Source organism: Fundulus heteroclitus, chromosome 8 (assembly GCF_011125445.2).
Source record: "Fundulus heteroclitus isolate FHET01 chromosome 8, MU-UCD_Fhet_4.1, whole genome shotgun sequence".
Classification (NCBI taxonomy): domain Eukaryota; kingdom Metazoa; phylum Chordata; class Actinopteri; order Cyprinodontiformes; family Fundulidae; genus Fundulus; species Fundulus heteroclitus.
The window spans coordinates 13,574,482-13,601,429 of NC_046368.1; the positions used below are offsets into that span (position 1 = coordinate 13,574,482).

Sequence of the window (26,948 nt, forward strand, 5' to 3'; positions counted from 1 at the left end):
AATGACACCAGTATTGTTTTGGTTCATATTTTATTAAATAGACAATTTAGACAGTAAAAGCTTCATATTTTATTTCAGCTGCATTTGTCACTTGAATGTTTGCAGGGGACTCTTCACATCTGCAGGGGATTCCAGCTCCTGCAAAGATTAGATCCATTAAGACATAAGCTGCCAATTTAAATAAGGCTAAGATATTCATGTAAAAAGAACAGTCATGCCATATTCCTGAGTAAATGCCTTTGTTTTTTTTTTTACCTCAGAGTCAGAGTCCTGTTCACCAGGAAGAACCATGTGGGCCATAAGGTTCTCTTTATCTGGGGATCTGCTTTTGAAGTGCTCCCATCCTTTCCTGTTCAAACAAAGCAAAGAGTCAAATTTTTCTGTCAGTTTAAAAGCTTATGAGGACTTTAAAGCACTGAAGAGTTGCACCCAGAGAATTTTAACTCTTTTGCATTGCAGTCTTTTCAAAGTGAGGACATCATAAAGTGTCATTGGTGACAAGCTGCAGCATCATAAATACGTTGCCAGGATTTTTTGTGTTTATAAAGTTAAGGCTAAGCGACGACACCCAGTCGTTACCTTTTAGCGAAGACAAACACAGCCAGGATAACAGCAGAGATCAGGCAGAAGGACACCAGGATGACAACCGGGTGGCTTTGCGTTTGCTGATCCTGACAGAACTCTCCCTTGTAACCGGGTAGACACCGGCAGCGAGCGACTTCTCCCTCTGTGATGCAGCTGCCGTGGCCATTGCAACGCTGGAGGTCGCACGACGCCAAGTCTTTATTAGGCAAAATGGAGTTCTGGGTGTCAGGTTGGTGAAGGGAAGACTGCGAGGATTGGCCACCACCAACTTTACTCCCTAATGAGGCAGAACCTGGACCTAAAAATAAATAAATGGCTTAATGAATAGATTTAAGACTATAGCACCATTAGGTGATCAGCAGTTCAGGAAAGCTTTTAAATTAATTTGCTCAAATCTCCCCCTATATCCTTGTGCTGCATCTTTTGAATTTTTATTTATTTTTTGGGGGGACTTTGAATTTTCAACTATTTATCCTAACAAGAAAATGAATGGTACCCTACCCCATCTAAGAAACTGTCATTTTACTGGGATTCAATATTTCTTTTTTTGCCACTAATGCATTTTATTTGAAAACGGAAACAGGGTTAAGAGAATTGGGGGGGGTGGGGGGGGGAGACTGTGGCAAAGGGCCACAGGTCAAAACCTGGAATGACCGTGCTGAGGACTTAAGCCTCCATACATGGGAGTCACTCGTACTACCACTGTGCGATGGTTTAATATTTCTGTCGTCTGTTAGTAAAATGTTTGCCAACTCGTCGCATTAAATGATCTGATAAGGGCAGACTCCACACTTTTTTCTATGGTTTTATCATACTTATGTTTTTTCCCCCCCTCAGTGTGAGCCAAATGCATATTTGCAGCTGGCATCTCCATATTTAACTTCTCCCATCCAACATGTATAGCATCAGTGATGACTAAAAGGGGCATAAAGTAACAATGCAGCTCATAACTGGAGCAGAAAGTGTTAGAATGCTACCAGATTTTTGGTCAAGTCACGGAACAGTTCAAGTATAATTGAGCACTTTTTCAAACATTGCATCACCACAATATTTGAACTCCTACACCCATCAAGTGTAAAATGGGCATGAAATGTAGACATAATTTTACTGATTACATTTTTAAATGTTTCCGGTCCATCAGTGTAGTATTGAGAATTGTTTTCTTGGTGCCTTACAAATTTGATGTTTAGGTCCATTTTAAATAAACTTACAGTCCCGTTCATCTGACTGGTCCTGACAATCTGCATGGCCGTCACAAAACTTGTTGCTGCTGATACACTTGCTGCCATCCCAACAGGATTCCTCACCAGAGGGGCAGGAGGGAAGCGGGACACAGGAAGTGTCATTAGCACCATAAAATCCCCGCGCACACTTACAAGTCCGCCCTCCTGGATAGGGCAGACAGAAGTGGACACATCCACCATTGCTGTCCGAGCAAAGATTGTCTCCTGAAAGAAACAATTGGAGATTTTCAGTTACAAAAAATGTAATACAAGTAGTCTGGAGTTCAAGTTTTGATACAAAAAGCTTTAAATAATTCAGTATTTAATGTAACACCATATACAGAGGATGCCTTTGATGCTTATTTTGTGCTTCCACAATTAGATATGCAGACATTTTACAGCTTTTAAGCAGTTTTCCTAATATCTGTAAAACTAGCAATGTATTTAAGGAATACATCTCATCAGGAACTCTGTTTTCATATTCGGGGCTCCATACAAGTATGCAACTACCATGAACACAAGGAGAGACCTCCATCTTGGTATTTGGTTTATTATAGAGCCATTTGCCACAGCATGTTTAAAGTTTTGCAGACCGATGACTGGGCTTCTCAATTTACCAAGGCCTGGCTCCGGCAGGTATCACATCACAGCTCCATCTATTCAGCTCAAACTGAAACCAAGTAAACCTTTTCATCCCAGTTGCAGTGTCCAATAACACCCCACTTCCCTTCACTTAAACATTAGTGAGAAAAAAACCAAAAAAACCTGCATGAAGCCGGTACAAATTCCTGCGTTGTGATTAACAGACTGCCTGCTTGTGCTAAGCTAGCTACACCCTGACAAGCTATAGCACTAGGCGATGTAATGCAAAACATGTTAAGTTATGCAAAGAATTTCTGAAGGCACAATTTAAGCCACAGCAAAAGAATGATTCTCAGGACAGAACAGCATTAGGAGAATTGGTACACCCAAATTTTCACTACATTGCATAGTACTTGAGTAGCGTCCGTTAAATCTATAAGAAATGCACACAAAGGTATCAAACACCCATTAGTTTATTAGCCTGCAGAGAGTAATGTCTTAACTGCCAATCATGAAAACTACAAAGGTTCAGAGCAGCTCAAATAACTGTTTAATTGTACCTAAAAAGGCTAAAAGGGAACCTTCAAGATAAGCAGGTTTTATCTGTTTCTCTAGTACTTAAGGATTGTAAAGTCCAAAGCCATTTCTCTTCAACTTGTATGGTGATGCAAAGCTCCAGAAAATGGTTAAACTGCAGCCCTCTAGCAATTGCAGTTTTTCCCCCCTTAACAGTGATTTTATGCTTAAAACTCAAGTTTTGCTTTCAGTCATGCATTTATGCCTTTCTATACACTAGTTCTGAACTAGCAAAGCTAGTCAATACAAGATTAATTGGAACACAGCATAATGTCACGAAGCAAATTAGCAATGAGATATTTCAAAACAGTTAAGCTATTTCAAGTCCATAAAAAACACCATCCTAGCACCAAGCCATTTGTACAGCCTAAAAAAATAAAAGCAGGATGTATCCAAATGTGATTGAACACAGAGATGCAATACTGATATAAAAAAAAAAAAGTGATTTTATCCACATGTTTTGAACATTTGCAAGCCTAACTTTAAGCATTAGATTAAACCTTCATGTTTGCTGCTGCCCATTCTTGAATACCATTATGTTATACATACCAGATTGGGTTTCATTGTTGTAGGATCTGATTTCAGCTATCCTGATCTTCGTCTGGAACCACAACTGTTTAGGCTGGAATCCATCACTAAACCACAATTTGCTGACATCTGCAGAAATTAAAAACACTGCATTCAATTTAAAAGATTTTAAACAAAAACAATGCAAAACGTTTAGAAAGTTTTTAAAAAACACTGTCTATAAAATTTGGAGTTTGTCTGTGATGCCACCTGCTGCATGAGGAGGAGAACCACATCCAGAGACTAGAAGCCTTTACTAGAACGCATGTCTCTTCAGGGCAAATCATTAAACAGTTTTCACTCTTAGGATCAAATCTGAATCATTCAAGATGCAACATTTCATTACAAGCATCATATGTAACAGAAGCCATGGTTTTTCTCCCCCCCCCTTACCTTTGTCCAGGGTGACCCAAAGGAGGAGGTTCTCAATTCGTGTAAAAGACACAAGCAGATGAGGTCCCGTCTTGTATTCCTTGTACTTTGATCCATCCACTCCAATAGATCCTATTACTCCTTCACCTGAGGGAAAATAAAAAAGGGTTAGATGATCCAGGAGCAACAGGCAGGTGAGTCACTGATACATTTATATAAAAAAAAAAAAAAAAAAAAAAATCTTACCACTGTCAGCCCAATAGATTCTGGTTCCATCATTGGCAAAGACCATGGAGATGGGGATGCTCGACTTCCTCCAGATCACCACTTTGTTACGGCCGTCCATCCATGCACAGTGGATCTCCGTCTGGCTCATTGAACCTATTACTACTATGGCAGAGTAGCAGAGCCTACCTGAAGGAGGGTGGACGCTGATGGATGCAACTCCCTGAGAAAAATACAAAGAATAGACTCAAAATACAAATAAAAGTGGCACATTTGCAGTAATGAAGGTAGAATGTTTTTAAAAAAAAAAAAAAAAAAGTCAAAGCCAAGGGTTTTGCATAGTTATTTTTGCACAGCTGAGCTAGCTAAGAGCTATGAAGCTTTACAGTCAGAGGTCCTTGTTGCAGAGAGGTGACGTAGTCATTGAGACGCGACGTCACGTGTATGTCAGGCCTCTCCATGCTGCTCCAGTACAGATTGGAAGTCACCCAGTCCACTGCCAGAGCCGTTACAGAATCATCCTTGTAGGATGGGAGCATATAAAGATGGAAGTTAGATGTCTAAGCAACTTGTTTAAAATTTAAACTAGCCGTTCATGATCAAATATTAAACAAAAACACACTGCCTTTAACGGTCAAGTAATTAACAAGACAATTCCCTGGAACAATATTCATACCTTTAGCTTCAAGATTTGCCCAGCAGGTGAAAGCTCTGGTTTTGCTCCGGAGTTGAACTTTAGCACATCCACGGTTCCACGTCTTAAATAAGCAACAAACACAGAAAGCTTTGGGATGGAAAGGTCCAGACTCATGGCCTCAGCTAGTCCTGGGAGATTAAAATCTTTGCCGTTGGGCATTTTTTTCAGTGGAACGCCATCACGGTGCATAGAGCGCAGATATATCTAGAAACAAAAGGAGTATTATCACTAAACTTTGATTAAAGAATAAAAAAAAAAATCCAGAGATTCTTTTTGTAGGATTTTAAATTTTACCTGAGACATTTTGTTACTGGACAGAAGCAGGATGAAAGATGACTCTTTAGGAAGGACGCAGGTGATTTTATCCTGAGACAGCAGCAGCCCCTTCGGGCACCGACACACTGCAGCATTTACTGCTGGAGTTCCGGCTCTCGATATTCCTGGTGGTGCTGGAGACAAAAGGCAGAGATGGGAGCAGCGGAGATGATCGCAGGGGCTCGACACGGCTGGCTGGGAGAGGGCGTGCATCAGCTAAAGAGAAAGCAAAAACCATCGATTAATTACATGAACACATGACACCCTTTTCACAAAGGATGTAACAATCAGGGGAAAGACTCACTTTTAGTCCGAACGGCTGCCCAGGTCTCTTAAGGAGGACCTTTTGATCCTTGCCAGTGTTTTTGTCAGCTGAACGAACAGTTCTTCTCTTTGTGTCGGACCAGAACACGCGGTCGTTGAAAACGGCCACAGAAAAAGGGCTCGGAGTTTCAGTCAACTGGAGGATCTAGTGAAAAAAGGCATGTTAGAAACATTACTCATAGCATTAAAGTGGAATATATAGCACGTTCCTTACATAAACACCCCAAGGACTTTATTATAACCACACATTGCATTTTATGCAACTGTATGAGAATACATGCTTTTGATTTTTCTATCTTTAAAGAGAGTCAGCAGCCTTCACCCATTGTGTGTACTCATTGAGTACACATCTAATTTAATCTTAATCCCTGTATAAATACCGATGTCCTGTGAAGGCTTTAGATTTCTTTAAGTGAACAAAAAAAAAAAAAGAAATGCATACAACTCAGGGACAAAGTTCTGCACACAATTAAAGGAGTTGGTTATAAAATACAACAAGCTTTGCAAACTTCAGCACTGTGCATGACTAATGCTTTTTGGTTCTAGTCACCATCTGTAAACGGAAGCATTAAATCGGCACTGCAGACATGGGGGGGGGGGGGGGCAAACCAGAACCTTTAGACAGCCGTTAAAAATAATGTGCAAGAAAAACATGCAATGACCCTAAACACCAATAATAAAACCCATGATGTGGTGAAGCTCCTCTTCAGCAGTGAGAAGCTTGAAAGAGTCAATGGTAATTTAAAGCAAGTAAAAAAAAAAAAAAAAAAAAAAAAAAAAAAAAAAAAAAAAAAAAAAAAAGGCACCAAAATATGCATTTTAATATCAAAAAGGTGGCTCAAAATTAAGCAATCCCTACTTCAAAATCATGCACCAGTTTTAGTCTACATTGCCTTGTGAAACTTAATTTCCTTTGTGACATGATAAACTGTAGAAAAGCTCAACCACAAAGCTGAATTAACTTGAGATTTTGTGTGGCAGACAAACTAATCCCGATATGCAAGCCACTTGCTTTGCATACCGGGATAATGCTTTGCACTCACCTTTATGTTGTCTCCATCCAGCGAGGCCGAGCCTATGCAGCGCAGCTTCTCGTCAGCCCAGTACACCCGCTCATCCAGGAAGTCGTAGGCCAGACTGACCGGCCAGCTCAAGTCCTGGCTCACCAGCACTTTCCTCTGGGAACCGTCCATCCCAGCCCGCTCGATCTGAGGGATGCTGCCAATCTCAGACCACAGCATCAGCCTGCCAACAGCAATTATACAGCGTTGAAACGTTTGCTTTCTGCCAAAACCTTTTTTCCAGCCGGGCTGAACGAGCTTACCCCCTGTCTGGAATCAGGACCAGTGAGCTTAACTGCTCCAGGTTTTCACCAAGAACCACAGTGTAGTTCTGAGATTTCACCAATGAGCTGCTGAGCTTTATCGCCAGAATCTGCCCAACCAGTCCGTCCACCCAGTACAGATTTTTACCAACCCAGTCCACTGCGATAGAGTCAGACTTCACACCTTCAAAATAAAAAAAATAAGGTTTATGCTTTTAATAAATTGAGATTTTTGGTGTACATGACAATGAGGGTCATAAAGACAGAGCTACCCTTGGTCAGTGTCCCTTTGTTTTTAGTTTTCACGTCAGCCCAGCGGATGCTCAGGTGGTCCGGGCTCAGCCAGTAAACCCTCTGCTCCGCCCAGTGATAGTCCAGAGTAGAGACGGGCCGGTCGGCAGAGGAGAGGAGCTGCAACGTTCCACTGTGGACTCCGAGGAGCAACATTTCAGACTGCACCGACGCCAACAGCAGAGGCTCATCTACAAATACAAAAATCAGGTTTTATTAGCACACAACGTTTAGGGCAAAACAATAGTTTTACAGGATTATAGACGCTCAGACATGCAGGTTTTTGCTAGTGAAAAAAAAAAATGTATACAGTTAGACAAATGGCAACAAACTTTGCTTAAAGATGGAAATCTGGATCTCAGCTACATTGCATTTGGATCTCTTAAAAGATAAATTTTATCAAACTGCCTACAGATGCTTGTATTTTGACTGGGGATCTTTAAACATCCTTTAAAAAAAAAAAAAAAGGATAATTTTGTATAGTGCAAACTGATTACTGGCTTTAGTTATATTTTGAAAACGAGTAAATCTCACTTAATGCTTTCAATGGATTTCTGCAATCAAATTACATGTTTCATAAACAATTTCTATAAAAAACAGATTTAAAGTAGAGATTTGCTGTGATTTAACAGCACCTTTGGTCTTGCAGCTTTTGTTATCTGGCTCGAGGTAGAAGCCAGGGTGGCAGCGACAACTGTAGGACCCGTGGGTGTTCTGGCAAATGTGTTTGCATGAAGCAGCTGGTGTTGAAGTGCACTCATCGACGTCCACACAGGACTTGGAGCTGGAGTGCAGCCTGAAACCTGCACCGCAGTAACACCTCTAATGTAGGAAAAAGAAACAGAGCACCAAGAAAGTCCATTAGTGTTGCTGCTGCTTTGACTATTTAAAAAAAAAGGTTCAGACCAACAGTTATTTACTGACCGGTCCAATGGGGGTGCTAACACAGCTGTGGTCACAGGCAGGAGCGGAAGCACCTGAGCAGTTGCGTTGTGCACATCCCACACCTTCATCTGAGCCATCAACACAGTTGGTGACGCCATTACACACCAGCCTGGTGTCCACACATTCTTTGCTGCCACACTGATAAAGGTGGTAGGGGCATTTCCTTTGGGTACCTGGAAAAGCAGGTAGTTTACTGATTTTTCTTCCACAAAAAAAAAAAAGCAATTCTGGATTACAGAATTACATTAGACAAATTTGGACATTTTTTTTTAATGCTATGATAAATAAAGGCCTTCTAACTGTTAACCAGGTTCTACAATTACTAGGCAACCTGAAGCATGTAGATTCCACAGAAAAAAAATAAAATAAAATCTGCAAGCCAGAACTGCTGATATTTTGACCACCACCAAGGAGGGAGACATTTTGGCTTTAGTTTGGAGTCTGCAGATGTTCTGTTACCAAAAGATCTGAAAGCCTTTTGAGTCAGAGGTGAAACTTCCTCATTAAAAAGCATTCTGCTACATTTAAGCACTTTGGAGGTGCTTGGTATGCAGCCACTGGACTTTTCTAGGGTGAAATGTGAGGCCTTCTGGCCAAAAGCTGACATGCGACCAAAAGTAGGTCATTACCAAGAGATTTTTCCGAAACGACATTAAAGTTGTTGCTATGACCCATTAAAAAATCTTTCTGAAATCGTTTAGTGCAGCCATAAGAGTAAAGCGTGTACTCTTAAACTGTTTAAAAAAAAAAAAAAACCTTGGTCAGTCTTTATACAAGTTCTATATTTTTATTGCCCACTAGAAACTTGTTATTTCACTCGTTCCCTGTGCAACACTTTGACAGTTTTGTCTATAGAGCAAGTGGTGTATTGCCCTTTACAAAGAAAAGAAAAAAAATGCTCCACAATGATCAGAAAGACTGGAAGATATTCGAGCTAAAAAGGCGGTTCAAGATACTACTAGATCACCCCCCACAAGGCAGTTCCATTTAGTCTTCCAATAGTCCCCTTATTTTTGTTCCCTTAAACATGTGAAATCTGTTCAATTCAGAGATGCTCACATTTATCTTCATCCACTCCATTGTCGCAGTCCTCCTTCCCGTCACACCTCCACGACTGAGGAATACATACACTTCCATCTCTGCATTGAAACTGGTACTTCCTGCATTTTGTTGGAAGGTTGTCGCAGTTCTGGATGAAGAGAGTTAAAATTACATAACGTTCAGCATTTGCACTCGGGACCCATTGGTGTCCTCACCTTCTCGTCCGAGCCATCTTTGCAGTCCTCTTCTCCATCACAGAGCCACTCTTTCTGAAGGCATTCATGGCTGTGCGGACACCGGAGCTGCGCCGGGCAACGCGGGGCTTTCGCACAGCCCGCTTCATCCGAGTGGTCACGGCAGTCGGGATAGCCGTCGCATTTAAACGCCTCAGAAATGCACTGGCCGCTCTCGCAACGATACTGGTCTGACGCACAGGCTACCAAACCTGCAATGAGGGAACAATGTCAACCCATGTCTGCAAACCTGTGCAGCAACCGAATACAGATGAGTTAAAATTCACACACCACACTTGTCTTCATCTGACCCATCAGCACAGTCCCTGTCTCCATCACAAAGGAAGGTTTTTGGGACGCAGCGGGTCTTATTGTCACAGAGGTGTTCGCAGCCTTCGCTGGGTTTTGAGCAGTCCATTTCGTCCGAGCGGTCCTGACAGTCCATCTGTCCGTCACATACCTGCTCTTGTTGGATGCATTTACTCCCATGGGAACACTGGAACTGTCCTGTTCAGTAGGTAATAAAAAGATAAACATGGATACACTGAAAAAGCAGTCTTGTTTCTCCAAAAGGTTGACCAAACTAACCTGGCTTGCATCGCTTCTCACATCCCTCCTCATCAGAACCATCCAGGCAGTCCCGCTCGCCGTCGCAAACATGGCTGTACATGATGCACTGCAGGCCGTTTTTACACATCTTGAAACCTGTGCGGCACTTTAGAGGTCCGGGCTTCTTGTTTGGATTGTTAAGGGAGGCTTTAAAAAAAGAAAAGTACAGTTCTATTAGACGAGACAATATTTCTGTAGAGTTAAAGGTTTCCTAAATGGGTTGCATAGTAGTTGGTTGGGGCATTGTGTAGAGTGTCGCCACTGATAACAAGAAGCATGTAAACCACAAGCAAATCTGTTTGAGACAACTAGTTTAGATGGTTGGATGAAAGGAGAAAAAAAAAAAAAAAAAAAAAAAAAAAAAAAAAAAAAAAAAAAAAAAAAGGAATTATAATTGGGGATAGTACCAGACATGCCGCAGACATTCTCTGGTTGAAATGTGCAAAAGCCTTACAAGAATTTGTTTTGCAGTAGCACAACCTCAGACGTGGAACTATAGTTCTCAGATTACAAGTGCTAAACTTGTTGACACCACCAATACATCCTAAAAGATAAATGCAACCAAATCTTTGTCTACCATTTAAAATAAATCAGTAGTTCTGAAGTAAAATCTGAAATGGCAAAACAATTTTACCCCCCCCTCCCCCACACACACAAAATAAACCTACTTAAATTGGGGGTTGGATTTATCATTTTCGGTGATATGCTACTTCAGTAAGATGCACATTAAAACAGCTTTTTTTTTTAAAGTAGACATTGTACTTTTACTCATCGTTACTCTACAGCAATATTTCTTACAGGTGGCAGGAAGTCCTGAGTGACACTGCTTCTCATCTGATCCATCTGGACAGTGGGCACGCCCATCACACACTCGAATCTTCGGGATGCACTTCCTCTGGTCTTTGCACAGGAAGTCATCTAATATTCAAACAAGAACAAATGGTCAGGGAACCAGTGTATGCCGTCTCCCTAACCAAGAAAAAAAAGGGTTCTGAAATTCCTGCATGCCAGAGGCTGGTTGCAGAACTGTGGTTTACATAATGCTTGTCACGGACTTGCCTGGGTTTTCACATTTAACTATGCATTCCATTTCATCAAATCCATCTGGACAATCTCTTTTGCCATCACAAAGCTGATATGGCGAGATGCACAGCGATGAGCCCGGGCACAGAACTGAGGGAGTGATGCAAGCCGATGTGTCAACGGGAACATCAGTTGGAGCAGCATCTGAAAGTAAAAAAAAATAAAATAAAAGGGTTAAAAACAGTAAACTGGTGGAATTGTGCAGGGTAGGGCCTATGATAAAGAAAGGTTGCTTTTTACTTTTGCGTTTGACCTTACAGCTTTTAGCTTAATTATAAACAAGAGCCATCTAAGATCATTTAAAGAAAAAAATAAAAAAAATAAAAATAAATAAAAAGTGAAATGTTACCGCAGTTCAGTTCGTCCGTTCCGTCCAGGCAGTCTGGCTCTCCATCGCAAAGGAACTTCTTTGGGATGCAACGCTTGCCGTCAGCACAGCGATGCTCGCAACTCTGTGTTCGATGCCAGCAATCCACTTCGTCAGAGTGATCTCGACATTGCAGCTTGCCGTCGCAAACCTCAGCCTCTGGGATGCACATCTTCCCGTGGGCGCACTGAAACTCTCCTAAAGTTGTTGCACGATTAATAGTTACCACCTAGAATCTGATTCCAACTTTAGATCTGGCAAAGGTTAAGCTAACCAACCTTCTTTGCAGGTCTCTTGGCATCCTTCCTCATCAGACCCATCCATACAGTCTATTTCTCCATCACACACGTGGGTGAATAAAACGCACTCTTTGCCATCGTTGCATGGCCTGGAGCCCATGCGGCATTTCAGTTGATTGCGCTGGAACGGTGGAGCAGTCACGGTTGGACAGTCAGCCTCATCTGATCCATCGTAGCAGTGGGAGCGCCCGTCACAAACCAGACTCCTAGACACACAGCTCCTGCGATCCTTGCAGAGAAAGTCAGCTGAAAAACAAAGCAAGTTTTGGGTATATGCATAGGAAAAGGGCTTAGACACAAAAGTGTAGCTGTACACCCACTCTTGTCGGCACACTTGTGCACACAGTTCTCATCAGATCCATCAGGGCAGTCTCTGATCCCGTCGCACAATTGTGACGGGTTGATGCAGACAGTAGAGTCAGGACACAAAACTGAAGGAAAACTGCAGAACGGGTTGTTTGGAGATGACGATTCAGTAGTTTCTGCAGCATCTAAAGAAAGTCAAGAATTTGATGTGGATCACAAAAAAAAAAAAAAAAACCCTGCGATTTATTCTGAGACTTCAATACCTTAACTGCAGTTTTTAAAGTTTGTACTTAAAAACAAAACAAAGACCATCTTCAGGAAACTACCTCAATTGTTGTCTAGGCCCAATTTAACAAGTGACTACAGAATTTGCTTATTGCAGAATTTCTACCCCATAGTTTGTTTGATGGCAGATAAAAGTGCAGACTTTGCCAGACTCACCACAACCTTCTTCATCGGAACCATCCCCACAGTCTCTCTCGCCATCGCAGACGTGGCTGAAGAGGACACATTCAGTCCCGTCGCGACACATTCTGGACCCCATACGACATTTCAGGGCGTTTGTCTGAGCTGGTGGATGCTCTACAGCCCGACAGTTGACCTCGTCTGAGCCGTCGTGGCACTGAGAGCGGCCATCGCAGACCTGGCTCTTTGGGATACAGCGCCGACGGTCTTTGCAGCGGAAATCTGCGCGGGGGGGGGGGGGGGGGGAAGAAATTAAAAACCATCAGATCAGGTTTTAACTCCAAATACAGCTTTAAGGGAGTAACAAAACCCCTTTAATTACATTGCAATTATCCACTTACTGCCTGAGCGACATCTTCTCACACATTTCTCATCAAACCCATCAGGACAGTCTCTCCTCCCATCACAGATCTGTATTGGCTTAATGCAAATCGAGGAGCCTGGACATAGAACTGAAGGGCTAGTGCATGGTGGTGTGGTGGGCTGACTAAATGGTTTGACGGGTTCAGGAGATTCGTTCATGTATTCACTTCCCACAGAAGTCTTGGCGTCAGTCTCTGTAGCACACAGAAGTGTAACGTGCAAACAAATTTATGGCAATAATTTGACATGTTTATTGTAAAACCAGCCTCTGGATAATACTTGCCACATCCTTCTTCATCTGATCCGTCCCGGCAGTCTGCCTCTCCATCACAAACGTGGCTCAGAAAGATGCAACCCGTCTGATCCCGACAAGGTCTGGAGCCATAGCGACATTTCAGGACTTTTGGAGTTTCGGGAGCCACCTCTGCGTTTGGACAGTCAACCTCGTCGGAGCCGTCGGCGCACTGCGAATGCCCGTCACAGACTTTACTTTTAGGGATGCAGCGCCGCAGATCCTTGCAACGGAAGTCGGCTGTGGAGTAAAGAGAACAATCAAGTCTCTCCAAATTTCTCCCACATTTGAGTTTCTGCAGCCACAGAAGCTGCTGTCTCTCTGGTCACTAATCTAGGGCTCTAAAGAGAGAATATAGATATATAGAACCCATACATGACCCCATCCCAGGACATAGTCCAAAGACTCCAAGGCTGGAAACTAAGGTGTTCAGTACATGGCAACATTTAAGATTTTCCTACCTGCAACTGCAAGCTGCACAAAGTGGACCCCCCCTCCCTCAAGGAGTCTGGTATTAAAACCTTTGGCTTTGTGTACAAAACTCCACCTTTAGTTGGGTGCAATCACTCAGACACCAATATTGGCTCTTCAGCCCTCAAGTACTGTAGTTTGACACTTCAGCGCAATGGACAGTCATCCAAAATTTAGAAGTTTCCCTTCACACTCATGGAATGGCTAAACCGTCTCTAGCATACCGTCAAGCTGAGCTTTGCCATTGAGCCAATATTGGGTTTCGTTCACACCGCAAGTCTTGATGCCCAACTAAAACTTTTTGCTGGAATAAAATTTGAGGTGGCCATTCATACTGGTATTAAATGTGACCGTCATCATATTGCAGTCTGAACGGTTCAAGACCGCAAAGCGACCCATGTGCACCGATAACAGAAGGTGAGGTCACAAATCAGTGCGATGTTTGCGGAAGTAATGGTGAATGTATTGGTTTCTGGAAGTGTTCAATGAGTGTTTTGTAGTTGGGGCCAGGAGAGTGACGTGAATGATGAATAAAAATTGACGCGACAGTTCAAGCAGCAGACCCTTTTAATGAAAATCTGATAAGTACTGAATTAGTGCCACAAATGGAAGTGGCACAAATTAGTGAAGTTGGTGGACATGTCAGTCACCCCCCCAAAAAAAATCTGAGAACCCAGGACACATTGCATATGGAGATGGTGGGACCAGGTGGAGAGGACTTCCAGTTTTATACTGAGCTCAATAAGCCCCATGAATCAAGACTTGACCACCAGATACCAACTGCCATGCCACTGGTTTTTCAATTTCTTCTTTGTTTCATCAAGATCTTTAAAATAGTTGCACACGATACAAAATGTAGAGAAAATGAAAAGTTTACTGTAGTAACTTACTGTCAGAGGGACATGTTTGGACACATTTCTCATCAAATCCATCAGGGCAGTCTCTTGTTCCGTCGCACACCTGGGTTGGTTTGATGCATAAAGAAGAACCTGGACACAGAACTGAAGGGCTGGTGCATGGAGGCCGGGTTGCTTCAGTGGCTGTGGGAGACAGATTCAAGCTCTCATTGTCTAGAGATGCAGGAGAGAGAAAAATTATGGTTAAAGCTGGAATATTTATCCCAAATCAGACATAACTGAAAGTAAAAGTTGGACAGCGGATAAATACCACATTCTTCTTCATCTGATCCATCCTGACAGTCCGTCTCCCCATCACAGATGTGACTTAGGAGAACACACGCCGTGCCATCTCGACAAAGTTTGGACCCAAAGCGGCATTTCAGGGCTTTATTTGGAGCTGCAGGGAGTGCTGCTCCTTGACAGTCGACCTCATCGGAGCCGTCGTTGCACTGAGAGCGGCCATCGCACACTTGACTCTGTGGGACGCAGCGCCGACGGTCTTTGCAACGGAAGTCACCTATGGCAAGGAAATGGAGAAGCCATTTACATTTTTCTTTATTAAAACTTGAAAAACAGATCATTTGTTTTAAAGGCAAAGACATCTTCAAACCCGACTTACCTTCAGAAGGACATCTCTCTACACATTTCTCGTCATAGCCATCAGGACAGTCTCTCTTGCCGTCACACATCTGTGTTTGTTGGATGCATACAGATGAACCTGGGCACAGAACTGATGGACTGGTGCACGGAGGCCTAGTGGGAGGTGCCGTTACTTCAGGCAAGAACTTCTCTTTTGTAGAAGTAACAGGTGCATTCTCTGCATCATCTAGGAAAAAAGATGAGTTTTTCCAAAGGGGAAAAAAAAAAGTAATGATCCATCAACATTTACTTCATTATTTCAATAAAATGTCTGGGTTTATACCACATCCGTCTTCATCTGATCCGTCACTACAATCCGTCTCTCCGTCACAAACGTGACTCAGGAGAACGCACGCCGTCCTGTCGCGACAAAGTTTGGAGCCAAGGCGACATTTCAGCACTCCTGCAGGAGCCGTGCGAGCTGCAGCGCTCGGACAGTTGAGCTCGTCTGAGCCGTCGGCGCACTGAGAACGGCCGTCACAGACCTGGCCCTGTGGGACGCAGCGCCGACGGTCTTTGCAGCGGAAATCAGCTGGGAAAGGTAAAATAGTAGTCACTCGAGTGCAACCATGATTACAGAAGTTTGCAGTTGTAATGTAAAACGGGAAAATTAAGTGAGGATTAAAGGCTGTAGCGAACTTAACCAACTTACAGTCAGAGGGACATCTTTCAATACATTTCTCATCTGATCCATCAGGACAGTCCCTTCTTCCGTCACACATCTGTGTTGGTTTGACGCATATCTGTGAACCTGGACACAGGACTGAAGGGCTGGTGCATGCGGGCGTGGTGGGAGGCCGAGGTACTGCAGAAGGTTCAAAGCCCTCGGTTCTACCAGCACCACTCTGTCCATCTTCTAGATTTAAAGAAACAGTTGAACTCAAGGCCATGATTCTCCCAAATTTGGTACAGAGGAAGGTTTCTGGATACATACCACATCCTTCTTCATCCGATCCATCTTGACAGTCCTTCTCTCCATCACAAAAATGGCTCAGGAGGACACATCCCAGACCGTCTCGACAGGGTTTGGAGCCAAGGCGACATTTCATGACTTTATTTGGAGCTGCAGGGGCCGCTGCGCTTGGACAGTTGAGCTCGTCTGAGCCGTCGTAGCACTGGGAGCGGCCGTCACACACTTGGCTTGGAGGGACGCAGCGCCGGCGGTCTTTGCAGCGGAAATCGGCTATGCAGGGTAAGAATTCACAAGTGGAGAATAACGTGCTTTAGAAGGCATTTCCCCAGTCAACACCTAAAACTGTTTTAAAGAGATTTTGGAAGTGATACACAACTCCTTAAATCACTTACAGTTGGAGGGACATGTTTCCACGCATTTCTCATCATAGCCATCAGGACAGTCTCTCTTTCCGTCGCACATCTGTGTCGGTTTGATGCACATCGACGATCCTGGGCACAAGACTGAAGGACTGGTACATGGAGGCAGGGTTGGAGGCTGAGTTACTTTAGTCTGTGCTGGAGATTCAAAGCGCTCATTTTCCACAGCACCGCTCTGTGAATCTTCTAGAGGGAAAAAAAAATGCAGTGAAATATACATTAATGTTTCTCATTTACATTATAGGAGGTTTCTGGATAGGTACCGCATCCTTCTTCATCCGATCCATCTCGACAGTCCTTGTCTCCGTCACAAAAATGGTTCAGGAGGACACATCCCAGACCGTCTCGACAGGGTTTGGAGCCAAGGCGACATTTCAGGACTTTATTTGGAGCTGCAGGGGCCACAGCGCTTGGACAGTTTAGCTCGTCTGAGCCGTCGTAGCACTGGGAGCGGCCGTCACACACTTGGCTTGGAGGGACGCAGCGCCGACGGTCTTTGCAGCGGAAATCGGCTATGGAGGGTAAGAGAATTCACAAGTGGGGGGAAAAAAATGCTTTAGAAGGCATTTCCCCAGTTAACACCTAAAACTGTTTAAAAGAGATTTTGGAAGTGATACACAACTCCTTAAATCACTTACAGTCGGAGGGACACGTCTCCACGCATTTCTCATCATAGCCATCAGGACAGTCTCTCTTTCCGTCGCACATCTGTGCTGGTTTGATGCACATCGATGATCCTGGGCACAAGACTGAAGGACTGGTACATGGAGGCAGGGTTGGAGGCTGAGTTACTTTAGTCTGTGCAGGAGATTCAAAGCGCTCATTTTCCACAGCACCGCTCTGTGAATCTTCTAGAGGGAAAAAATAAAAAAATGCAGTGAAATATACATTATTGTTTCTCATTTACATTATAGGAGGTTTCTGAATAGGTACCACATCCTTCTTCATCCGATCCATCTTGACAGTCCTTCTCTCCGTCACAAAAATGGCTCAGGAGGACACATCCCTGACCGTCCCGACAGGGTTTGGAGCCAAGGCGACATTTCAGGACTTTATTTGGAGCTGCAGGAGCCGCTGCGCTTCGACAGTTTTGCTCGTCTGAGCCGTCGTAGCACTGGGAACGCCCGTCGCAAACCTGGCTCTTTGGGATACAGCGACGACGGTCTTTGCAATGGAAATCAGCTATGGAGGGAAAGAAGAATTTTTTCACAAGCATAAACACATGCTGCATGAAGTTCTCTTTGCCCTCACACCGTTTTAGGGAAGTCCTTTAGCGATTACCTACCATCTGAGGAACATCTTTTTACACATTTCTCATCAAAGCCATCAGGGCAGTCCCTCTTCCCGTCACACATCTGAGCTGGTTTGATGCATATAGAAGAAACTGGACACAGAACTGAAGGGCTTGTACATGGAGGCACAGTGGGAGGATTGGTGGCTGTAATCCCTGGGTTGTCTAGAAATTAAACCAAGAAAAAAAAAAAAAAAAAAAAGGAGTGTAAATATTTTCTAGTGAATGTACTAAGCAACTTTTTCAATCCATCCTGGTTTGCTGCTTCATACTGGTGATTTGTCTTTATTTTGATTTGTGAGAAATGTTTGTCTTAAAGTGATTATACTTGAAAGATTTGAAGAGCCCAATAGGATCAAGATCGTTCTAGACAGCAACTCCCCATCAACGCAGTTTTAAAGTTGAATCATTTTAAAAGATGTACCAAGATCATACATAGATATTTTGGCATGAACTACTGTTTTTACAAAACTGATCAGTTCAGGTTTTTAAGAACATTCATATTCTGAAGACTCATGATGCCATCCGCGTGTGACGATAACCTACATCGAAAAGGTTCGTCAACATTTTCAGGGGACTTTGGTAGAAAGTTTGTCGTTTCCTAAAACCCATAAACCCAACACTTTAATCCCCCTTAGATTGCTAGGATATCTACTCACCACACCCTTCTTCATCAGAGCCATCTTTACAGTCCCTGTCGCCATCACAAACTTGACTCAGGAGCACACATGATGCACCATCTCTGCAGAGTTTTGATCCAAAGCGACACTTTACCCCACTTCCAGCAGCACTCTGAGCCACGTTTGGACAGTCTGCTTCATCTGAACCATCAAGGCAGTGAGAGTGGCCATCGCAGACTAAACGCTTTGACACGCAGCTCCGACGGTCCTTACAGAGAAAATCACCTGCGAAAGAACCCAGAGGACTTTAGCTTGAATTGGACATTGAGGAAAGCATTGGGTAAATATTTGGTGCCTACTTCTTGTTGGACAAGCGTCCATGCAGTCCTCTTCATCAAAGCCATCAGGACAGTCCTTAAGGCCGTCGCAAAACTGGCTCTGAGCGATGCAGATGTATGCAGCAGAGGAAGGACACAGGACAGAAGGGCTGAGGCAGGCTGTCAGAGTCAGGGCAGGAGGTCTGGTAACAGGAAGCTCTTTTTTGGATTTCACAGAACTTGTGGGTTCGTGCGTTGCATCTTAAAATAATGCAAAAACAATTTATGAAAATGAACTTTATGCTCGTTTAAATTGTTGCTTTAAAAATAAATAAATAGGCTCAATATACCACATCCCAGTTCGTCAGATCCGTCCTTACAGTCTGCCTCGCCATCACAGACATGAGTGTATAAGACACACTCTGAGCCATCTTTACACAGCATTGAGCCGCTGCGACACTTCAGGACGTTTGTCCGCGACGCAGGAGCCGCCACGGTTGGGCAGTCAACCTCATCCGAGCCATCGTGGCAGTGCGCACGGCCGTCGCACAAAAGGCTTCTGGGTATACAGTTTCTTCTGTCCTCACACTTGAAGTCCTCTGAAATTAAAATGCGTTCATAGAATGTTTAGTGAGAACTTTTTATTCCCCCTGGGTTGGTTATGAAAATTCAGAAACCACCTTCAGGACAAGAGATGATGCAGAACTCCTCGTCGTCGCCATCAGGACAGTCCCTCTTGCCATCACAGAGCAGGTTTTGTGGAAGGCAGACCGATGACTGTCGGCACAACCAGGACGGGGCATTGCACGCTGGCGCTTCTGGCACTGGACAAAAATGGAACCGCTCAAAGGAAGGGTCGAGTATTCATGATTGGTCTATGTAGTCTTTAGGCCAGGCATAAAGTTTCTTTTGCACAATTTTAATATGCTTCTTTCCATCTATACATTACCCAGTTATTCCTGCCTAATGTTCTGATTTCATTTTCTTTACCTAAAGTACTCAAGTCTCTGATCTTTGTTTAGTGGCACCTCCCTCCTGGACTGAACTAAAAAAGGAGGGAGCCATTCCGAACAGTTTGTTTCTTCTAATTCTTTGTTATGGGAAGTACTACATGTTCATTCCAGTGCAACTCAATGCCCCCAGTCGGTTTTGCACATGCCCACTCATTCAGCTTGATTCTGTTTGAGCTCTAATGAACATGGAGCTGTTTCCTTCTACTGTCACCATGTGTATGCACCAGTAGAGGGTTTTCTGCAGAGGGCTGGACTTTAATATACAATTTTACAAGTTTGTTTCGAATCAGACTCCATGCCTGGATTTTACTGAAATAAACTGGCTTTTTATAACCTTGATCAAATGGTACAGAAATTGAAAACATCTGCCTTATAAATTGGTTGACATTTTTTAAATTGTTGGTACTTAACTTTAACTTAAGGCTAAAGATTAAGACAATTTATGAGAGATTGGTTAAAAAGTATCCCAGTATTCTCCCTTTAATTTAAACAGCAACTGTAAACCTAAGGAAAGACAAATTTTTCAACTGATGGCCATCAAAGTAAGAGCATGTAACAGCAGAATGGTGTCTGACCTGTTCGAATCTCCCCAAGTGCAGCGATGGCACTCAGCACTGGACCCTTCACGGGAACAGACTGAATTTTGTTCCCATCCCGACGATCCCACAGAGTTATCACATTGTTTGAAACCGTTAAAAGGAACGGTTCAAAGGCAGCCATAACCGAGCCAGAGATGTTCCACCTTCTTCCTGCTAGGTGGCTTTTTTCCTTCAACAAACTCAACATAGTCAGACCTGGAAAAGATGACCATGCATGTGTAAGAGAAAATAAAGCAGATTAGCACCACAAAAGGCCATCCATGCTCTGAAACAATTCTTATTGGGACATTAGAGGAATTAATCTAAATGGTCCTAATTACTTGGAGCCAAGACAACAGCAGAAAAAGAAATAAAATAAATTTGTACCCCAGAGTTCAACATTCACAAAAATTAATCACAGTAACACCACAATTTTGCCTTTTCTACGTGGGTAAAACACAGATTTCACAACAAATTCAAACTTCAAGAGAGTTCTTTAAAGACTGGCAGTGCCTAAATAAATCCCTGCAGGGATGAAATCTAAAGTCTGCATTCAGATATACATTTAATAGTCCAGGCAAAATCTTTAAGGGAGAACTTTGCATTCAGGGTCTAAAACTTGCCAAACGCCTCAGCCTTTAAGTAATTTGGACATTTATACAAAAACTCATCTGATTATTACCCACCTGCTCTTTTAGAATTCCAGAGGAGACTGCTGGCTCTAAGGTCAAAGGCGACGCTTCCCCTGACTCCTTCTGCCATCTGCAGCAGCTCCTTAGCCCTTTCTCCCGTCAATCCCATGCTGAAGAGCCAACCCTCCTCCAGCCAGAACATCTCACCCCTCAGCCAGTCCAGGTAGAAGCTTTTAATCTCCTTTGTGGTGCGGTACAGCTGCTGTGGGACATTACTACCGGCTGCGCTTGTGCCAATGATGTTCTGGTCACATGACACCCAGAAAAGGTTGCCACTCCTCTGTTCCACAGACAGCAGACACACTGGAAAATAAAATACAGTTTTTACATCCATGCTTCAGATACACTGGATTACAATAATAAATCATTTCTTAAATAGCTTCATCGATGCAACAAAAGTTAATGCATTTAAATGAAAAAAAAAAAAAAAAGTACAACATACCCCAGAGGATACATTGTGCTAACCTGGCAAAGGTGTTGGTATGAACTCTGTCCTGTCCAGAGTAAGACTGATGCGTTGGATGTGGCCAGTTTCATTGGTCCAGTACAGCCAGTCTCTGTACCAGTCGACGTCAAAAGACAGGATTCCTTCAGCCGAGGAAAACAGCTCCGTTTCAGAGAACTCTCTGCCTTTAAACTCCAGCAACCAGATTGTTCCAAACGTGCCATATAAGAATCGTGGATCTGTAAGAAAAAAACAGCATAACTAAACCATTCACTAAAAATGCAGCCCCCAAAATGGCACAGAGACAAAATAAAATTATGATTGGTGCATTTTTTAAACTAAAGTTACTGTAAACTTACATTCACATTTCCCATCAGGCAGCAGTACTTTAAAATATGGACAAGCGCAGGTGAATCCAACAGGGTTGTTTTTAGTCAGTTGGCAGAGAAGGCACGATATCTTGGCACAAGCAGATGAGCCTAGCATTTTATTTTTTCCAACAGGGCAGAAAATATCCTCCATTTAGATGTTGACAAAACAAAAAACTCCATGATTGGTTATTGCAAGTCGGCGTCTCTCTATCATTACCAAGAAGAAGAAAGTAAGACCATGTCTACCAAATACCTTTTGGTTGTTGGAGCTCATGGTAGACTGACAGCAGAGGCGAGTCAGTTTTCCTGATGAACTTCCTTGGACTTGTCTGGCCTTGGGGAGCCTGCCACAGTCCCTTTTCGTCGGTCCAGAAGAACATGCTTTCAAACACAGCGAGGCTGAAAGCCGGTCTCTTGTTAAAGAATCCTGTGAAGGTGTAACGGCCAGTCCCATCCACCTTCACTGTCTCTACAGACTGGGAAAAAAATAAATAAAAAAATACATTTTAGGCATGCTTGGGTTAGCAAGTGCTTCCATTTCACAAATTTCTTCAGTAATAACTTTCGCTTTAGCTGAAGAGCAACAAACAGCGCTGGTGGTCTAGATGATAGTTAACCAATCTTGTAGAAAACAAACATCCAAAACACCAGGATGTTATTGTAGTCAAGGGAAATCAAAGTCAGAAACTGTTTTATCACCCATCAAGGGTGCTATATAGATCATTTAAAAAAAACAACAACATTTGGTAATGAAAAAAAAGTCAGTGTAAAAGGTGAACGAGCTTTAGATTAGCCAATCAGGGCATTTTTCATCTTAGCTATGTTTCCAAATGGGACTAAATAAAGAAATCTGAACTAGTTAAATTGTTGACCATGCCACAGTGGTCCTTTCCATCAGAACTCACCCTCTTTGAGTCACTGATCCAGTAGAGCCTCCCGGCAGCTACGTCAGCGGAGAGACTGTGGGCAGACTGGGCAGTGAGGACCGTAAGAGGGCTTCTGTTGGATCCATCCATCCAGGACTTCTCCAATGTCACTCTGTCGCCCGGACCTTCATTGATCCAGAACATCAGACTAAGGATGTGGAAAAAATTTTGTTTAGTTTAATGATTGTAAAAACCAACACTAAGGGCTGGACGAAACAGAAGAAAAAAAGCCTATCAATTAAATAGAAATCTAATTGACCAATATTGATAATTAACAAGTTTATAAACATTTTAAGTGCTGCCCTGGATGATTTTAAGCCTTATTGCAACCTATTTTTAGATACAGAACACTGAATTCAAACTCAACCCTTTATTGAATCAACTTTACCAAAACTGCATGTTTTTAGAAAAAAAACATGCCCTCTGAACTCTTTGAAAGGGGCGGGGCTTGGTATGGGTTCCTGGGTGTGTTTGTTTGGCTGGGAGGATGTAATGACCAATATTAACCTACATGGCTAGAATGCAAAAGGAAACTTATTCTCTTGAACCTTTTTTTAAATCACCGATAAATATTGATATACATCGTTATTGAATTATCGTCCAGCCTCAACATTGAATTTTCTAATAAGTTTGTACTCACCTCTCAATGGGTAGAAGCACCAATTCTGTTGGGCTGACATTTTTGTGCAGCAGAGTGGTGAAGCTTTTACCATCAGTTGACTGCATATAGATCGATTCAGTCTTCCGGTTGGTCCAGAACAAGTATCCATTTAGCCAATCACAGGCTAGACCTTTTATTCCTGGTTGTCCTGTTTAATTACAAGCACATTTTCCCTTTTATTTGGTAGTTTCATACAGAACCCAACAGTGGCGGTACCAAACAAACAACTTTAAAATGAGCATGCACCCACCCGTAAATGTCGTCCAGCTACTCCGTCCATTAGTTCTGTAAATGCTGCCGCCACTGTCGGCCCAGTAGTACCACCCCCTGGTAATGTCATACGCTGATGCAACTGGATCAAACACCAAAGCCTTGATGGTACTGAACTGCTGGGATTTTACATTCAGGAGACCCAAAGTGTTCCTTTGTACCATCAGCAGTTGGGTAGCATTACCTGACAAATTCAGAAAGCAGCGTGCGAGTCAGCTAAGCCAAAGAAGAATCAACAAAAGACCACCTGCTCCAAGACTTTCAACTTGTTCAGTTTGTCCAAACCAGCCTTTTTGACAAAGAAAAAACAGATTTAAAAAAAAAACAACTTCAGTTTGGAAAAAAGGAAAACTTTACCCATAGCTCGACATGTGGCACCTCTGTTGAGTTTAAACCCTTCTCTGCAGTGGCAGTGGTAAGATCCAATGGCGTTTGTGCAGTGATGCGCACACGGAGGAAAAGGTGAAGCGCATTCATCCAAGTCTAACAATAAGAAAAGGGGGTTTAAGACTCAAATGCATTAGGTTGAAATGTATAAATTATAATAGAAAGGCCACAGAGCTCAATGAAATGCAGAGTATCATGACCCACTCACCTTCACAGACGGCACCGTTAGGCGAGAGCTTGTATCCAGGCGGACAAACGCAGCGAACTCCCCAATATTCATCAATGCACACATGGCTGCAGCCGCCGTTGTGCACGGAGCAGATACGACCTGAAGTGAACGCAACACATCAGCAGTTGCAAAGACGTGCAGGTTTTACTGAACTTGAGCTTACGTGGTTGGGCTTACCGCAGGTTTCAGGCTCGTCGCTGCCATCAGAACAGTGAACCTGTCCGTCACACCTCTCCTCAGCAGACAGACACGTTCCCTCAGGACACCTCAGGCCATCCTCACTGCATTTACCTGGGAAAAATAAATAAATCCAACGTCAGTGACAGGCAGTAAGCACAACCCTTGGTACATGATGAAAAAAAGTTCAGCATTTCACTTTATTTACTACCCTAGAAAACTGGTCTTGAAGATGTACACTGAACTTCTCTTGCCCACAGAGACTGAAACTGATTTGATTGATGCAAAAACCAACTATGGTGTGTTCTTTGTCAGACACTTTGAATTTCTACTACATTGCTCTAAGCAAGTTCTTAAAAACGTTGATAATGAAGATCAAATATTTTGGATCACTTGATAAATTGGAAGAAAGCGGGTTTGCTTAGACACATTAATCCTATAGTTTCTTCTAGAATTTTGTCTTCAGATACATAAAGGTCAAATTAAGACCTATTGTATTTTTGCCCACAAAGATCTATTCCGTCAGAGTTAAACCCATCAGTTTCCTCACCACACTCTTTTTCATCAGAGCTATCCAGGCAGTCATTCCGTCCGTTGCAGCGCAGCTCAGTGGGGATACAGATGCCGTTTCCACACATCCACTCAGAATCCAGGCAGCCCTCCGTGGCTGGACAGTTCTCCTCGTCAGAACCGGTGGGACACTGATTCTGTCCATCACAGCGGGCTGACGCGTCCACACAGCCAACAGAGTCCAAGCACGGAAACTGGCCGGGTGGACAATCTGAGTCTGTGGAGGCTGAAGGCAACAAGAGAGGCAGTCAAAGCAGAGCGTCCTGTAAAACTTGACAGTTCTTAGACAAACCACTTATCGAGTTTCCTCCATACCGGCACAGCCCATTTCATCCGATCCATCCAGACAGTCTCCCTCTCCATCACATCGCCACACAGCGGTGATGCACTGTCCATCATCGCACTGCCACTGGCCTTCAGGGCAACCCAAGAGTTGGCCTGCAGACCAATGGGAAATGTAACAGGAACGATCTTAAGATGAATATTTTGTTTCAATAAAAATTATACTCATTGTCAGTCAATGTTATTTTGAAATTATTTCAAAACAACAAATCAACAAATCTGATATTTTAATTTGTTACGTTTTACACTTCAATGTTATTCAGAACTGCACATTGCTTAGAGGCATATTCACACAAAAAAAAAAAAAAAAAAAAAAAAAACCCAAAAAAAAACCCAAAAAAAAAAACCAGGAAAGTGAGAAACCCAGAGTGAATGGCATTTTCATTCCACAAAGAAAAAAAAAATTGCAGTAATTCCTCCACCTTAAATCAAAAGGCCAGACTTTACTTCCCAAATAAAACAAATCATTGATGCAAAAATGTGATGGCAAACCCAATCATGGGGAAGACAGCTTACTTTAAATTGTCCAGTCACAGTTATTGATGCTTGCCACCAATAAGGGGAAGCCACAAAAGTAGCAACGATAATTCATGGAAAGTTGAGTGAGTGGGGGGAAAAAAAGCGATTTTGGAGCTCAGGATGCAGTTGAGCTGAATGCTGGTCTTAAAACAACCTGGACTTCGTTAACGCCTCGGCTGAGTCACAGACCGATTGCCTCCATGCTATGCTGCACTTACGCAGTAATTTATTAAAAGAAGAGCCCCAATCATCCAGATCATGTGCTGTACGGGCGCAACTGCTTATAGTTAGCTGAAATTTCTGCATTTTAGATTTTTTTTTTAAGATCAATATTAAAATTAGTCATGATACTCAATTTTGGGTTTTTATTGACTGTAAGCTGTTTTTAAATTAACCGAGAAATGTAACCATGCATGTTTGGTTTGTGAATTAAAATATAAAGTTCAATTAGCACCGAACCGTCATGCTGAATGCACATTTGACCTTCTGTTTTCATTAAGGAACACCGACTTAGCCTTTTAAACGTAAACTACTTGGCGACACACATGGAGAACCTTGCAGGCAGCAGGGCGCGCGCGTTCTCTGTGCCGTTTGCGTCGGAATGACATTTTGTTTAAAGCTAGATCAGGATCGTTCTTGGACTGAAATCCAACTTACCAGAGGAAAATCTTAGAGTCGGCAATAGTAGCAACCAAATGACCAGGCGCAGGTCCATGTCGGCCCCGCGTCTCATTCGAACAAACGCCACCAGCTGAGAGGAAGCCTTTAATCCTCTCCTGCTGCTGCAGGTGCGCCTGTGATTACGCGCAGCACTTCCGGTCGGGTGAGAAATGATGGTCAAGTCAAATAAAATATGTCGTGCTGCTGAAACATATGCCAGCAGATAAAACATATTTAAACTTTTGAAGCAAAAATAAAATATAGGAACGGATTTCTATCCATGTTTACAACAACGATTGTTATTTATTTTTCTGTCAAGCACATGAAGAGGAATTTTGTGTTTTTGCGCCATGAATTAGGACCTAATATTGTTTACAGTCAGAGCCAAACGAGAATTTGGCTACTTTGCATCTGCTTGAGGTCCCCTGCTGGAGTTCACCAAGAACAGGCTGATA

The 26,948-nt window shown here is 43.0% G+C and overlaps 1 protein-coding gene across 1 annotated transcript; it reads right to left on the bottom strand.

Moving 5' to 3' along the window:
• Positions 1–26,612, bottom strand: LOC110368941 (low-density lipoprotein receptor-related protein 2). The gene is made up of 51 exons (XM_036140710.1): positions 26,491–26,612; positions 25,288–25,410; positions 24,953–25,198; positions 24,403–24,516; positions 24,205–24,324; positions 23,967–24,092; positions 23,590–23,793; positions 23,319–23,487; positions 22,658–22,826; positions 22,006–22,228; positions 21,741–21,860; positions 21,402–21,620; positions 20,931–21,239; positions 20,242–20,460; positions 19,334–19,477; positions 19,004–19,252; positions 18,696–18,914; positions 18,376–18,621; positions 17,711–17,881; positions 17,359–17,607; positions 17,064–17,276; positions 16,689–16,937; positions 16,399–16,611; positions 16,028–16,276; positions 12,771–12,986; positions 12,406–12,651; positions 11,979–12,149; positions 11,638–11,904; positions 11,342–11,557; positions 10,969–11,136; positions 10,708–10,827; positions 9,889–10,056; positions 9,592–9,807; positions 9,283–9,512; positions 9,086–9,215; positions 8,006–8,199; positions 7,717–7,903; positions 7,063–7,272; positions 6,791–6,974; positions 6,510–6,711; positions 5,447–5,611; positions 5,122–5,358; positions 4,807–5,031; positions 4,517–4,651; positions 4,152–4,353; positions 3,927–4,052; positions 3,516–3,623; positions 1,797–2,033; positions 580–883; positions 256–349; positions 1–138 (listed from the first exon to the last, which is right to left on the bottom strand). The coding sequence occupies exons 1-51, from the start codon at positions 26,564–26,566 to the stop codon at positions 88–90; spliced, it is 9,648 nt and encodes a 3,215-aa protein (XP_035996603.1). The 5' UTR covers positions 26,567–26,612; the 3' UTR covers positions 1–87.
• Positions 26,613–26,948: the final 336 nt, after the last annotated feature.